Source organism: Nicotiana sylvestris, chromosome 6 (genome assembly GCF_000393655.2).
Source record: "Nicotiana sylvestris chromosome 6, ASM39365v2, whole genome shotgun sequence".
Classification (NCBI taxonomy): Eukaryota; Viridiplantae; Streptophyta; class Magnoliopsida; order Solanales; family Solanaceae; genus Nicotiana; species Nicotiana sylvestris.
The window spans coordinates 85864489-85881485 of record NC_091062.1 but is presented as its reverse complement, the minus strand read 5'-3'; the positions used below and the strand labels follow the sequence as shown (position 1 = coordinate 85881485).

General features: G+C 36.7%; 1 protein-coding gene across 1 annotated transcript; it reads left to right on the top strand.

Annotated features, from left to right (window-relative positions):
- On the top strand, positions 1–1151 carry LOC138870884 (uncharacterized). The gene is made up of 3 exons (XM_070148724.1): positions 1–171; positions 240–656; positions 873–1151. Exons 1-3 carry the CDS (start codon positions 1–3, stop codon positions 1149–1151), a joined length of 867 nt encoding a protein of 288 aa, XP_070004825.1.
- Positions 1152–16997: the final 15846 nt, after the last annotated feature.

The window sequence follows — 16997 nt, the reverse complement described above, 5'->3', positions numbered from 1 at the left end:
ATGTCAATGAGAAGTGTTACTTTAGAAGTTCCTGCCAATCATAGCCTCTTGAGGAAGACTGGCAGAGCCGATGTTTGGCTCGAACCTCTCATTGGAGATATAGAGAAGAAGAAGATGGAGAGCCATAGCTGCTTAACTTTGATGAACGACGTAGTTCATTCTACTTTGAAGGTATTTCTACCAACAAGTTTTTTTTTAAATTATCTTCAATTTCTCATTTCCATGACTTACCTCTGTAGGCTAATCTTATTAGCACGGAACTAATGAGAAGAATTTCCTTACTGGAAAGAAAAGCTTGTGAGTCTGAGAAGTCTGTCCACGAGGCTGAGGAAATTGCTAGGGGAGCCCAACTTGAAGCAACCAACTGGAAGGAGCAGTTCGAAAATGCTCAAGGGACTATAGAAGAGTTGCAAGAAAATAAAAACCTCCTAGAGCAGCAAAACCGTGGTTTAACTTCTGAGCTGGCAACAGTCAAAGCTTCTTCAAGCCAATTGAAAAGAGATAAAGAGCTTTTGGAATGCTCTTTATCAGAACAATTATCCAGAGCTAGTGAAGAAGTTAGAGAGCTGAAGGCACTTTTGGCTAAAAAGGAAGAATATGCAAGAGAGTTAGTGCAAAACTTAACTCAAGCTCAGGCTGACTTACAAACTTCTTCTGTCGAGATTCAAGCCTTGAAGAGTTCTCATGCTTCTCTTGAAGCTTCCCTTGATTCCCATTTAGCTGAAAATCAAATTTTAAAAAATGATCTTTCTATGTGGGAAAAGGAATATGAACTTCTAGAAGAAAATTTTAACATAGAAGTGAGTTGGGCTTTTCTGAATTCTCGTCGTGATGCTTTGACGGAAGCTGCTCAAGAGGGTTTTGACTTGTAGTCTGAACTGGATAAAGTCATAGATACCATCGAGAAAAGCCAACAGTCTACTGATACTCCTTCTCCTGCCCTTGAAGTTCCTGAAAATGCTGCTATTCCAGCTTCAGAGGGTGCAACTTTTACAACCCAGTCTATGGAAGTTGAAACTTCTGTGATAATCCCCTCAAGCTCAGCTGAAACCGTTCCTGTTGCTGCTTCTTCAGAAGTTGCCACCGTGCCTGTGGCTGAAAGTGAAATTCATATTGCAACTTCTGATGTACTAACCCCTTCAACTGGATGATGGTTTTATCCCTTAGTTTTTAAGGGATTTTTTGGTGAAAGTCCCCAGTTATCATAATGGGGCAATTGTATAAACTTTTATTGACTAAGTTTCTACTTAGTTTTTTTAATTAGATCAAGAAATTTGTTTATACTTCAATGTGTTCTACTCTTGCCTTTTCTTTACTTATTTAGGACTTATAGAATAGTTTAGCATTTTTATTCTTTGAAAATGCTTTATGATTCTCCCATGACTTATTGACATGAGGCTTATAAAAGAGGGCCCTTTTATTTTATCGATACTTAATGAAGAAGACGTCTCAACTTCATAATGGTGTTAAAATACGATGAAAGTAATAGGAAAACACACGTTTTGTATGAAACAACTTTTAACAAGTGTTTGACTGTTACATGTATTACAATACATCTACCACTTTTCTCGTAACTGTTTTTCTTGTAACAGATTTGTAAATAACATAAACTAAACAAGGTTTTTTTTATAACCCGTTTCAGTACATAGTCATGACCCTATCTTTACATGTTAAGAAGGGTTTGAGAGGTGACTTTGTTTATGAGTTTGAGAGATGACTCTGTTGTTCTCATGAATGCTGAAGACTTCGTAACTTCTTCTCAACACTTGCTTCAGTTTGGCCGACTTTTATTCGATACTCGTATCTGTTTCTTTGCACCTATCTGTGTATAATATGTAGTCCCCCAAGTGTTTGAGCGGTGAAGTATGAAGCCTCGAACACTTGTTTATTTCTTTTTACTTTGGCCCTTTTCCTGAAACAGAAAGATATACGGGACTCGACTATGTGATTATAGATGAAGACTGCCTAACTCGTGTGTATTTCCATCAGATTAATTGTAACCCTGGGCTAGGAATTTATGCATACTCCATTTTGCCTTGCAGGTTGTGACTCATCATTTGGCACGAGTTAGGATATTTAGCCTAGCATCTAAAATCGTTAGTAAAATATTAAAAAATCAAGAGAAGAATTTTTACATGATGATACCTGACCGTAGGTACTTTCTTAAAAGTAATATCTTTTTAAGTGGACAGCATTCCAATGTGAGGGTAAAACTTTACCATCCATTGTTTCCAACTGGTATGCTCCTTTTCCCGCAATGCCACGAACTTTGTATGGTCCTTCCCATGTTGGACTTAGCTTTCCTGAGTTAACAGCTTTTGTAGATTGGAAAACCTTTTTAAGCACGAAGTCCCCAATTTTGAAAAATCTGAGGCGTGCTTTCCTGTTGTAATATCGTTCTATTACTTGCTTTTGCGCTGCCATCCTTATCAAAGCAGCCTCTCTTCTTCCTTCAAGTAAATCTAGGCTAACCCGCATCTCCTCATTATTAGATTCCTCCGTTGCCTGATCGTACCGTGTGCTTGGCTCACCTATTTCAACTGGTATTAAGGCTTCCGTACCATAAACCATCGAAAATGGTGTTTCTCCAGTGCCTGTTTTGGTCGTTGTACGATAAGCCCATAGTACTCCGGGTAACACCTCAGGCCAATTACCTTTTGAATCTTGTAACCTCTTTTTCAAGTTATTGATAATAACTTTGTTAGTTGATTCCGCTTGTCCATTCCCCACTGGATGGTATGGCGTAGATGTTATTCTTTTGATCTGCCAACTTTGAAAAAATTCTGTAACTTGTGCTCCAATGAATTGTGGTCCATTGTCACATACGATCTCCTTTGGTACTCCAAAGCGGCATATTATATTGCGCCATATGAAGTCTTTAACTTCTTTTTCTCGTACCTGTTTAAATGCCCCTGCTTCTACCCATTTAGTGAAATAATCTGTAAGTACGAGTAGAAATTTTACCTGACCTTTAGCTTGTGGAAGTGGACCTACGATATCCATTCCCCATTTCATAAAGGGCCAAGGGGTTAAAACAGTATGTAGTAACTCAGCTGGTATGTGCATATTATTGCAGTACCTTTGACATTTATCACATTTGGACACAAAAATGGTTGCCTCTTCTTCCATCTTAGGCCAATAATATCCTGTGCGAATTAACGTTCTTACCAGTGACCGTCCTCCTGCGTGATTCCCACAATGTCCTTCATGTACATCTCTCATGACATATTCGGTTTGAGAAGGGCCGAGACACATTGCTAGTGGTCCGCCGAACATCTTTCGATAAAGATTACCTTGATATAAACAATATCGTGCAGCTCTTTTGCGAAGCGCGAAAGCCTTTCCTTTGTCATTAGGCACGGTTCCGTGCTGTAAAAAGGCAACAATTTCATTTCTCCAATCCCATGTTAGATGATTAAAATTTACCTCGTTTTTGTCAGGTTCGAGAACAGAATGAAATAGATGTATGACTGAAGCATCTGTATTGTTTGCCACGTCTGCTGCGGATGCAAGGTTTTCTAAAGCATCTGCCTCTGCATTCTCATCTCTTGGGACTTGCACTACTTTCCAAGTTTGGAATTGCTTTACTAAATCCCGTACCTTTGTGAGGTATTCTTGCATTCGTGACTCTCTGGCTGTGTAAGTCCCCAACATCTGATTAACCACGAGTTGAGAATCACTCTTGATTATAATCTGTGTTATGCCGAGTTCTCGTGCCAATTCTAAACCTGCAATTACAGCTTCATATTCTGCTTCATTGTTAGTTATAGAATGACATTTTATAGCCTGTCTAATGGTCTCACCCGCAGGTGGTACGAGGACTATTCCTAAGCCTGCCCCTTTTACATTAGATGAACCGTCAGTGTATAAAACCCAAGTCCCCGGGTTCGCACCATTAAAAACTAATAATTCTTTCTCTGCTTCTAAATGCATCCCCTGGCTAAAATCAGCCACGAAATCAGCTAGTACTTGAGACTTTATAGCGGTCCTGGGTTGATAAATAACTTCATATTCACTTAGTTCTATAGCCCATTTCGCTAATCTTCCTGAAAGCTCATGTTTATGCAAAATATTTCGAAGCGGAAAAGCAGTAACTACAACAATGGGATGACATTGAAAATAAGGTCTTAACTTTCTAGATGCCATGACCAAAGCTAATGCTAATTTTTCTAACTGTGGGTATCGTGTCTCAGCTTCCAATAAAGACTTACTTACGTAATAAATAGGAGATTGTTTACCTTGGTCCTCGCGGACTAAAACAGCACTTACCGCGACTTCAGATACGGCCAGATAAATGAGAAGTTTTTCCCCTACCTTCGGTTTTGCCAACAACGGTGGTTTTGACAAATAAGTTTTCAAATTTCTAAGGGCTTGCTGACAATCTTCATTCCATTCAAAATGATCTTGCTTTTTAAGTGCAGAGAAAAACTTAAAACACCTTTCTGAGGATTTGGAAATAAATCTCCCCAAAGCTGCAATTCTTCCCGTTAATCGTTGTACTTCCTTTTTATTAGTAAGGATATCCGGGATTTCTTCTATTGCTTTGATCTGAGAAGGATTCACCTCAATACCACGGTTAGAAACAAGAAAACCCAAAAAACTTACCTGATGCAACTCCAAATGCACATTTTTCTGGGTTGAGTTTCATATTAAATTTTCGCAAAATTTCAAAAGTAATAGATAGATGAGAAATATGATCATGAGATTGCTGGGTTTTGACGAGCATATCGTCTATATATACCTCCATTGTTTTCCCTAAATGTTCTTGGAACATTTTGGTGACCAACCTTTGATAGGTTGCCCCAGCATTTTTGAGACCAAAGGGCATTACTTTATAACAATAAGTCCCCCTGTCTGTGATGAAAGAAGTTTTTTCTTCATCACCAGGATCCATTTTGATTTGATTATATCCTGAGTATGCATCTAAAAAACTTAAAAGTTCATGACATGCGGTCGCATCAATTAGTTGATCTATATGTGGTAAGGGAAAGGAATCTTTTGGACATGCTTTATTTAAATCAGTATAATCTACACAAACACGCCACTTACCATTTTTCTTGGGTACAACCACCGTATTAGCTAACCAAGTTGGATATTTTACCTCACGGATTGATCCGATTTTTAATAATTTTTGGACTTCATCCTGAATCACCTGGTTCTTGAAAGCACCTTGTTTCCGTTTCTTTTGCTTTACTGGTGTGAAAGAAGGGTCCTCGTTGAGTTTGTGAGTCATCACATTTGGAGGTATCCCTGTCATATCAGCGTGGGACCAAGCAAAGCAATCTAAGTTAGCTTTTAAAAATTCGATTATCATACCTCGCATGTTCGTGTCTAAATTAGCCCCGATATAAACCTTCCGTTCAGGCTGTTGATCAAATAACGTCACTGCATCAAGCTCTTCAATCGTCGTTTTGATGCTTTCGTTCTTTTCAGGTTCTTGAATTGTGTCAGGCCTTGAGTCCAAATCTGTTTTCTCTTGTTCAGTTGAAGTTTGATCTCTTTTACTTTCAACTGTTTCCTGTAATTGCTATTTTGCTTTATTTACGGCGCTCGTACTTGTTACAGCGTTGACATTTCTGGCCATCTGCTGATCCCCACGAATTTGACAAATTCCCCATGGTGATGGGAATTTGATAACTTGATGCAGGGTTGATGGGACAGCATCCATATCGTGTATCCATGGCCTTCCCATGATCATATTGTAGGCCATTTCCATATCAACTACCTGAAATTTAGTTTCCTTCACAACACCCATAGCAAAAGTTGTTAGTATTACCTCACCTTTTGTTACTACACTTGAGTTGTCGAAACCTGACAAGGTGTGCGCCTTGGGTAACATTTTGTCTTCAGCTTGCATTTCCCGCAGTACCCTTAGTAATATAATATTTACAGAACTTCCTGGATCAATCAAAACTCGCTTTACATTAGTATCATATACAAGTAAAGATATTACCAGTGCATCATTATGTGGAGTTGTCACTCCTTCGTTATCTGCGTCATCGAACGAAATGCTTTCATTGTCAAGGACCTGCCGCACCCGTTTTCCGTGTGTAATTGTTACCTTAGAAACCTTGTTTGAAGCTGTGTAAGTTATGCCATGAATATCTTCTCCCCCGCTTATGACATTCACTGTCCTTTTGGGTGAAGGAGGTTGTGGTGGTTCTTGTCTGTTCTTCATATAAGCTTGTTTTCCTTTCTCACTAAATAACTCAGTGAGATATCCTTGCTTTAATAGATGATCTACTTCACTTTGCAGGAATCTGCATTCTGAAGTTTTGTGCCCGTGATCGTTGTGAAATTTGCACCAATGGTCCGGATTGCGTCTACTTGGGTTTGACCGCATTTCTTTCGGCCACCGTACCTTATCTCCCATGCTTCTTAAAACAGCTACGAGCTCGGAGGTAGAGACGTTGAAATTATATCCACCGAATCGTGCCTTTAAACTCCTATCATCATCACGTGATTCTTGTTTATTCCTATCATTCCTGAACTTTGAAGAAGAGCTAGAATCCCGGTTCCTTGACTTTTGATCGTATTGTTGGTTATCTTGCTTCGACCGTGGGTCCTTTCCTGCGGGTCCCATATATGGATCGTACCTGTTTTTACCTGATCTTTTTTCGGAATCTGACCTTCGGGTACCGCCCCTTTCTTCATGATGGAGCTTAGGTACGGTATCTTCTTCGATTCGCAGCTTCGTGCTATACCTATTGTAAACATCATTCCATGTGGTTGCAGGAAATTCTCGAAGACTTTCTTTGAGTCGTCTCGTGGCTTCAGAACTTTTGTCATTTAAATTACTTGCAAAAGCTATAGCAGCCCAATTGTCAGGCACACGAGGTAGAGTCATTCTTTCACGTTGGAACCTATCAACGAAGTTTCTAAGCAACTCCGAATCCCCTTGTTTGATTTTGAAGATATCTTCCATCCTTTTCTCAACTTTTTGTGCTCCCGAATGTGCTTTAATAAAAGAATCTGCAAGCTCAGCAAAAGAATTAATAGAATTTTCAGATAAAAGAGAATACCAGGTTAATGCACCCTTGGTGAGTGTTTCTCCAAATTTCTTGACCAATACTGATTCAATTTCTTGTTTGGTCAAGTCGTTGCCTTTCACGCCAGTTGTAAATGCAGTCACGTGGTCACGTGGGTCTGTAGTACCATCATATTTCGGGATGTCAGGCATTTTGAATTTTTTCGGAATTGGAAGGGGAGCAGCACTAGGCTTCCATGTTTGTTGTGAGTATTTGTCCATGTCTACTCCTTTTATTACAGGTGGAACTCCAGGGATTTGTTCTATTCGCTCATTTTGTTCCTTCAGCTGTTTCTGCAAGGTTAGTACTAAATTTTGCAAATATGAATTATTTAAATTACCTGGTCCCCCTTCTTGTGGTTCACTGGGGGTTGCTCCGTTTCCAGAATTATCAAGACCAGAACGGGGGTTCTCCAATGTATTATTATTAGGAGTCGGTGTAGGTGGCGCAGCAGGCAATCGACTAACAAGTGCCTGAAGAGCTTTGCCGACTTGTGCATCGATTAGCTTTTGCAAAGCTTCAGTTGTAACTCCTTCAAAATGTTCAGATTGCTCTTGTTGATCAGCACGGGATTCAGTAACAGGAGTGCCTTCACGAGATTGACGTGGTGAATTTAAAGGAGAGGGAACCACGGTATCTTGATTTTGATGTATTTGATTTTCATGGCTTCCCAATGTGTTGTTACTGTTGTTGTCGGCGTTATTGTTTGACATGGTGACGATAATAGATAAGATATAGCTTAAAAGGAAAGATTATCAGATTCCCGGTAACGGAACCAATTTGTTTAACCAAAAATTTGAGTCCTTGGTCAAAGCTAAAAGAAAAATTCGGGTTACTGATAATCAGGAGACAAAAAATAAAATATTTTTGTGAACAATGGTAGAGGGTAAATAGATAAGTATTTCAGTGTATTCTCAATAGTATATCGTGTCCTTACAAATGATGATCCTTCTTCCTTTTATAGATCATTCTAGGTAAAAGAATAAAGCCTCAGCTTTAATGATATAATCATGAGCAATAAATGACATTAAATAGGCCGTTACACAATCATTCCTATTAAATACCAACTTTATAACGTATCAGATATTTAATAATGAATTTGGGCTCTTTTCTGTCATCTGATCCTTGCTTTCAATGCCTTCTAATCCGTTGGCTGCAAATAATTTAAATAGGTACGAGACTCGTATCTATACGTCGTCTCGTGCTTATTTAAATTCTTCTTCCCGTGGCTGTTTTCACCGTGCCTCTTAGTCAATTGCTGTTTCTTTGACCATTCAACTAATCCACGTGTCATGCCACATCATTTTTAATATAAATTCAGTTTTTTTCCCAATACAAAAATACCTTATTCTTTTTTAATCATTGTATTGATTAACATGATTCTCCCTTACAACCAATTCTTTTTAAGCCATAAACAATGTTTATAGTTTATCAAAAATCAGTCACAACGCGCATGTAAAGCTAATATATTAATGTATAAATTTGTCTCCATATACCCTTTAGGAAGAAGCAACCTAACTATAAGCTGCCTTCCGATTTCTTTCGTTTCCTGTTAAGTATTTTCATTAGCTCCCAAGTAAAATAGCTATTACTTTATGTAGCACCCTCGAAAAAACAGAACATAAAAACTAACTTTTGTTTTCCTTTTCCTTTTTCCTTTTTTCTTGCGTGGTTGGGGGGGGGGGAGGGGGGGAAAGAGAGAGGGTTTAGGAGTAGGAGGGTGAAAAAAGCTTCTTGTTAGAAATTAGGCTTAAGCTCATTTACACATTAGCACTTGACGCAAGCACATGATTTTTTGTCAAGAAGTCAAGGTTTCATGTTCTTATAATGTGTCCAATCTAGCCAGCTTCAAACAGGGCGGAAGGGGTTCATTATATATAAAAGATAAAATTCGATTTTTACCTTTATATTTTATATTTTAAATTTCCTTGACACAGTTTAAAAGCATAGCTTAGTGGTCAAGGGGGTTCAAAAAATTTGTAAGGTTTATGATTCAATTTCAATTCCATTGGCCATAGTTTATTTTAAATTTAAATTTTTTGTTTTTCTGAACCCGCTTAGCACAAATCATACCTCCGCCGCTGGCTTCAAATATACCTAATCAAAATCTTCCTAAATTGGCTCATATATTATCATATATCTGGGCCACAAACCTCGCCACAACATCACTTGTCCACATGACAAAGCCAACATATATAAGGTACCAAGAGAGGTTAGTACAGACAATTAGAGACGAATTCAGAATCTAGCATTATTGAATTTAAAGTGTGATTTTATTATATGTATACATCTTAAATACATTAGTATATTTACACGTAGTTTGAGCCAAAAATAATGAATCCAGTTCTGTAAGCCAAACGCTCACCGAACTCATCCTAGATCTGCCAAATCTACACTGAGACGATCCAAATTCCTTGATAATTTGGACACATCCTCTATTTTTTACTCAAACTATTCACATAGTTTAAAATGTACATGCATATTTTGCTAAATTCATATATAGTGTAGGCTATGGCTATGGACTTGTGGTTTTAATTTCCTGATGAAAATGAAACAAACTGAAAAGAAAAATTCTCACAAGGATAATCTGATTCCGTGATACAACAGGGTTCTCTCGGCCGTTTGTGATAAATCGCAGCCTCAATTAGTATATAAATGGTATACACTATCAGCAATTTATTGGGATTGGAAATGTTGACACTCCTTTTCTTGAAAAGTTTGGGACAAGCCACAAAACCAACGTGAAGTTGGGTATTTGTGTAGGTCTTGGTAGGATTCAAGTGAATGATCACACAGCCATGTATGTTAGTTTTCGGGTATAAGTTCAGTGGCGGATCGAGAATTTAGAGGTTATGGGTTTAGATTCGTAATTTTATCACATTTTATCTAATATTATGGGTTTAAAATTTATTATTTGTACATATTTAATGGAGTTTTTTTTTTTTTTTTTAACAAAAATACAAATACACTGGATACGGCCGTGTTTAAGTCGCCTCCCAGGTTGGGTTTTTGATTACTTCTTCTAGGAAAGTAGTCACGTGTTTCCCTATAAGTTAGATATATCTGTAACTAGGAGTCGCAAACGGGTGAGTCCGGTCCGATATGGTTCGGATCAAAAATAGATAATAAAAAACGGATAAATTATCCGATTCGACCCATTAATACGGATAAAAAATGGGTTAACCGGCGGATAATATGAGTAACCATATTATCCATGACTTTTTGCATATGATCACTTTTGGGAGAATTCTTATAGCCCGTTTGGCCGAGCTGCAAAATCAGCTTATTTTGAGAAGTGCTTTTTTTTCAAAAGTGTTTTTCTCAAAAGTATTTTTGGTGAGAAGCAGTTTGTGTTTGGCTAATTAGTTTGAAAAGCATTTCTGAGCAGCAATTAGTGTTTGGTCAAACTTTAAAAAACTGCTTCTAAGTGTATTTTTCTCAAAAGTGTTTCTCAAAAAAGTGCTTTTGGAGAGAGCTACTTTTTTCTGCTTCTCCAAAACTGCTTCTGCTTCTCCTCAAAAGCACTTTTTTCCTTCCAGAAGCTTGGCCAAACATCTCATTAATCTACCTAAATTGAGGAACCCCAATTTGAGGCTTTATAAATATAAAATTTAGACCCATTGGTTATACATTGGTTACCTATTGGTTAAGCATTTTCTAAATGGATAATATGGTTCTTATCCATATTTGACATATTTTTAAAAAGTTCATTATCCAATTTATTTTTTAGTGAATAATATGAGTGGTTAAATATTTTCTTTTAACTACTTTGTTACTCCTATCTGTAACTTTGGATAGAAGAAAAAAGAAATAGAAAAAGAAAGGGAAGAAGATATTAATTGTGCGACATCAAAACTTTTCTTCCTTGACAATCATAGTAAATTAGAGTATCGAACAAGAGAAAGACAAAGTTGGATACTCGTAAAGAAGGGTCTAAACCTGCCCCTCTCTCCAAATTTTACTTACAAAGTTTTCCCGCAAAATGCTCTTTCTTTGGCAAAATACATAGTTTACCTATCAACCTTGTACCTGTATGGATTCAAATTTGACCGACCACGATTCATAACGAGCACGACAAATAACCGAGTACACTACTAGAAATCTGGAAAAAAACGACCAAAAATTGGCGACCAAACTTGGTCTGTCAAGAAAAGCGACCAACGTCGGTCGCTAAATTGGAGAAAATAATTAAATAATTATTCTAAATACATTAGCGACCAAGGTTGGTCGCTTTTTGGTCGATAATTTGGTCAAAATGTTGACCGGACTGGTCAGACTTGCTTGGTCAAAGAAATACAGAAATTAGCGACCAACTTTGGTCGCTAAAGTGGGACCCACTTATAAAATTTTAATAATTTTATTATTTTATAAAAAAATTATAAAATATAAATAAATATAATTTAAAATTAGCGATTAAAGTTGGTCGCTCACGAAAGGGAAAGCAGATAGAGACCAACTTTGGTCGCTAATCTGGGACCCAGTTATAAAATTTTAATAATTATATTATTATTTAAAAAAATTATAAAATATAAATAAATATAAATTTATAAAATATAAATAAATATAATTCAAAGTTAGCGACCAAAGTTGGTCGCTTACTAAAGGGGAAGCAGATAGAGACCAACTTTGGTCGCTAATCTGGGACCCAGTTCTAACGTTTAACAATTATATTATTATTTTAAATATTATATAAAATATAAATAAATCTGATTTAAATTTAGCGACCAAATTTGGTCGCTAATTTTAATTTTCTGGATAATTATCGACCAACTTTGGTCGCTAATTTTAATTTCTGGATAATTAGTGACCAAAGTTGGTCTCTTTTCAGGTCAACATTGGTCGAAATTAAAAATTACTTTTGTATTTACTATCTAAATAATATAAATGTAATCCGTTAACACTTTTGTAATACAAGGGATGAATACACTAAAATATATTCTAACATGTTATATATGTAGTTAAAGTAGTAAAACGGAGCGTGTTATCTATCTATCTATCTATCTATCTATCTATCTATATATATATATATATATATATATATATATATATATATATATATATATATATATATATATATATATATATATATATATATGTTGATAATAATTTTTTCCTATGTATTTTACATACAAAATATTTTTAAAATAGCATGTACATGCATAAATAAGCATGCCCAAGAGTTCAGGTATTTTTCCTAATTTTTTTTAAGATTTTTAAAATCAATTTATTGTCTATTTTAGTAGTACAAAATCCATAATTATTTCCAAAATTATCAATTTGGTGAATGATTTATTTTATTCCCATATTTATACCAAAATATAGTTAAGATAATTTTTGTATATTTTTACAAATTTATTTGGTATTTAAAAGACTAAATTGCATATAATTGCAATTATAGCCTACTTTAAGATTAATAGCATTTTTTATTGTAAAATTGGTCCCAGTATTTTTAAATTGATATTTATATATTGGCCCAGTACTTTTAATTTGCTTTTAAAATCATTTTTACTATTTTTTATAAAATAAAAGGGGAAAACTGGCTATTTAACATTTAGCCTCATTTCATTTCAATTACAACCTATTTACATTTCAATTTTAGCCCTAAAATTAACCCAATCCTAACCCCCAGCTGCACCGGCCCAATTTTATCTTTTACCCGACCCATGACCCAATTAAAAAAACCCGCCCGGATTCCCTTTAGATCCAGGCCGTTGATCATTTTGATTAACGGCCATAATTCCCCCTTTCCTTTTTAATTTCCCAAACACCCCTAACCCTAATCACTTTCACCTAACTAGCCGCCTTTGAATCCCTTCGTCTCTCAAACTCTCTCGAAGGTTCTTCAGAACCCTAGTCGACTTCCACCCTTTTCAACCGTTACTTCACCGGAATCTATGGCTTCTCAGGCCATGGATGGCCTGTACCCACCCTCTCTCACCATTAAACCTAAGCCGTTGGATGATTTGAAGCCCGACTCTGATGGTTCTCTTTAGATCCTGCTCAGATCTGTAGATCTATGGCTTCTCCGGCCATGCTCCGGCATATTCAAGCACTAGAAGCCTTTTCTGACCTCATCCGACTCAAGATCGAACCTTCTTCCAAGCCTTTCCCATTTCTAGGGTTCCTCTGAAACCCTAGCTATTCGAGGTTTTTCTCGGGTTGTTTTCTTAGATCCATGTTATATCTGTGTTCTACTGGAGTTTTAAAACATTTTCCCCAATCTTCTCTTTCAAAATTTGTTTCTCTTCGATTTAGGGTTTCTGAAAAAGTTTCAAAATATTTTTTGACTCTTCTTCTTCTTTTCTTTGTGTGTATCTGCCTATGTTATGTTCTTATGTTTTCTTTATATGCCTCGCATGATCCTCCCATGTGTTCTTATGTTTGCTTTATTATGCATATTCTTCTATTGTACTCTGTTCTTTCTTCAACTGGTTTCTATATCATGCTTTCACACGTTTATCTTATGTGTTCATTTAAACCTGTGTCCCTTTACTGTATCTTCTACTAAGCTCTTAGTTCTTATTTGCCTTCTTCTGGATTTTGTTTGACTTCTTTGATTGTTCTCTTAAGTGCTATGCTGCCTCTTTTCTCTTCTGAACCTGTTTAAGTTCCAAGTTTTTCTTAAAACATGTTCTTTATGCTTCAAATCAGTTTCTTCACTATGTTTGCCTCGAATTTTTTATTGTATATGCTTGTTTTTCTCATAAGTCTCCGAAAGAGATTCCTGAGCATGTTTCAATTACTTGCCTCCTCCTCTTTGTACCTTACTCGAGTTGGAAACCCTAGGATTTGGGGTTTTTTGGGCGAGTGCTGATCTGGTGTTCGGACTAGGGTTCTACTTTGGAACTCTGGGCTTTCTCAGACTCGTTTCGAGTCTATGTACTGAACTTGAATTTTTTAGTTTATGACTTTGAACTTTTCTACACTAGATCTTTCTAATTAGTATGACAGTTCTTTCCTGTTTGACATGTCTGTATGCTTTATATATGAAGAATTCTTCCTTCAAAAAAAGGTTTGCCAATTTGTGATTGATTCAGAATTCCTTTTTTAATAAGGTTCGATTGATTGTTACTGATTTTCTTTAACTAAACCTTTCTTCACCTTTTCTGGTTGGATTTATTCATACCAAAACTCAATTTCTGATTTTACTGGCTGTTGATTGATTGTCTTTCCTTATTTGCACAAACCGTGTTGATACCAAACTCTTTCCTTAAATAGTTTCTATGTATTTTCCCTTCTTGTACTACTTTGGAAAAGATTTTAATCCAATTCTTTCCTTAATTGTCTTCTACATGTTTGAAATCAGAATCCCTTAATTGAAGGGAGATTCTGTGTAATTGATTGCAAACTATTCCCTTACCTTTTCCTACTTGTTTTCTGCACTATAAAAGGGGCACGACCCTTATGCACTTAGACAACCTTGAACCTTCAGTTCAACACTTCAAATTCAATACTTTGCACACACACCTTTCAATTTCAATACTCTTTCAATACTCTACTCTCTTTTGAGAACTTTTGCACTGATTGCTTGCAATTTGGTTTACAAGACTTCAGCTTTCACTTATTTGTTTCCCTGAAATTGGTATGCCTTAATTTCGATTTCAGCACCATCCCTATGTGTTTATTTTACAGTTGCTACATTCCTGTCTATTTGTTGTTCATGTTCTGCATTGAATATGCTACTCTCTCTTTGTATCTGCTGTTTGTTATGAACTCTCTATACCCCACTCCCTTCTATGTGTTTGAGTTAAGGTTCATGGCCTAACAACATCTAAATTGCTGCTTAGGTCTGAACCTGATCCTCAATGGATCCCAACTCTCAAAATGTGGCTAATAGGCTAGTCAGGGGTGTGCCAGCACTCCTCATTGCTGGGCATGACCACCAGCCTGCCATGGCTCACCCTAAATCCCCTATATGCACTTACACTTACTCTTAGATTCTAAGTTCTGCCCCCTCTTATGAGCCTTTCTTTGGGACCTTGAGTTCCCTCTGAACTTGGACATCTGAGGGCTGGCATTTCCATACTGCACTGTCTTAATTCTGCAATATATTTGGGTTGTAAGCATTGCCCGGAGTCCCCTCGAGGCTCTTAGGAAACTTTGGCACATCCCAAATAAGAGAAGGCTTTGGAAATCTGTTCCTGGAAGTTGGTTCACCTCATATTGTTGGACTTTGAGTCTGAATTAGGCTCCTTGGTTGTAGCTTACTTTCTGATGTAATTTCACCCTTTCTTAATTCATTCTGGTCTGTACTATGTTGTAATAACTTATGGGGTTCTAGTGAAAAGGGGAGGGTCACTTATGTATGCATACGGGTAGACATCATGATCGTAGGTATTTATTCCTGCAATCACAGCCTGTTTTACTTCTGCATTTCATATAGAGATCCTGACTATAGGATTCCGCATTTCTATATTTCATATAGAAATCCTGATTATAGGATTCTGCACTTATGCATTTCATATATAAATTATGCCTATAGGTTTTCCGCACTTCTGCTTATATAGAGATCATGTCTATAGGTTTTCTTCACTTCCGCGTATCATATAGATAACCTGTTTATAGGATTTTGCATTTTACATCTATCATTAGGCAAACAGTTATAGGTTGAGTAATAATCAATTGCATTCTAGATACCATGTCTATAGGACGCCTGCACTTTCATAATCGTTTTTAAAACTAACAACGCCTAGAAATCATGCCTATAAGAGTAACCTTTGAATCTGATTTGCTTATGTCATCTACAAGTCTAAAATCAGTGGTAATGTCGTCTAACATTTGCAGAACTTACGTGTTTTCCGCAATCAGTAAGCCTTCTTTAAAATTGGAGTAAGCACTGTTAGATATCATGCCTATAGGTCTCACTTAGGCAAACCATTAGGTAATTAATTAACTGCATCAATCTTTGATAAATTACGATCAGGGAAGGCTAATTCGGACTCCTCATCTGAGAAATATGTGATGAATCAGCCTATCCCATGCTTTAATTTGATTTCAGACCATAACGAATACATGAAAGACATGCTAAATAATCTGTCTTTAAATGAGGAGGCCTGTTTGAGCCCTTTAAACTGTTATGTGTTATCCCCATACCTGCCTTATATGTTTTGATGGTCGCCCTAGAATTTTGTCCTTTTTAAAACTCTGAAAACCAGATCTCCCTTCCCTTTAGGACTAGTAGTCCCAAATGCCTCCGGGACTGATAGGATTGGGGCGGGTACTAGCATGCAATAAGTAACGACATCATTCCGCGCTTTACTACCTTAACATGGTGGGAAGGGTAGATATGGATATGATGACCAGTGCGCTAATACCACGTGCAACCCCTCTCCTGAGGAGCGATTGCTAGGTATTGCATTGATGTGATCCATATTAATCATAAACCTAGGACCCCCTCCCCTCCCCTTTTCCTGTCCTTCTCTACTTTCTTTAGAATTGCTTAAATCTTTCATAAATTTCTGCCCTCTTTGTTGTTCCTCAAAAGTTTTCAATTTATTTGCCATGCAAGCCCCTCTATTTGAGCCCTTAATTTCTTGTTTGATTATGTGAAGTCACAATTGTAACATGGCCGGGAACCACACTATTGGATCTTGAGGGGTGCCTAACACCTTCCCCTCGAGATAATTTCTAGCCCTTACCCGAACTCTGGTTCTTCAAACTCAAACCCTTCTTAGTGTCCTAATGCACTTAATCATTAGGTGGCGACTCTTCAAGTTCCAAAAACCCAATTCCCAAAAGGGAACGAGTTGTCCTCCTAAATGTCACAAGCCCGATTTCGCGAGAAAAAGGGAGAGTGACAATATATATATATATATATATATATTGTCACTGACTTATAACCTACAATATATATATATATATATATATATATATATATATATATATATATATATATATATATATATATATGTATATGTAAATTGAATCATTGACTTATAACCTACTCATATGCATCGTTGAATATTAAAA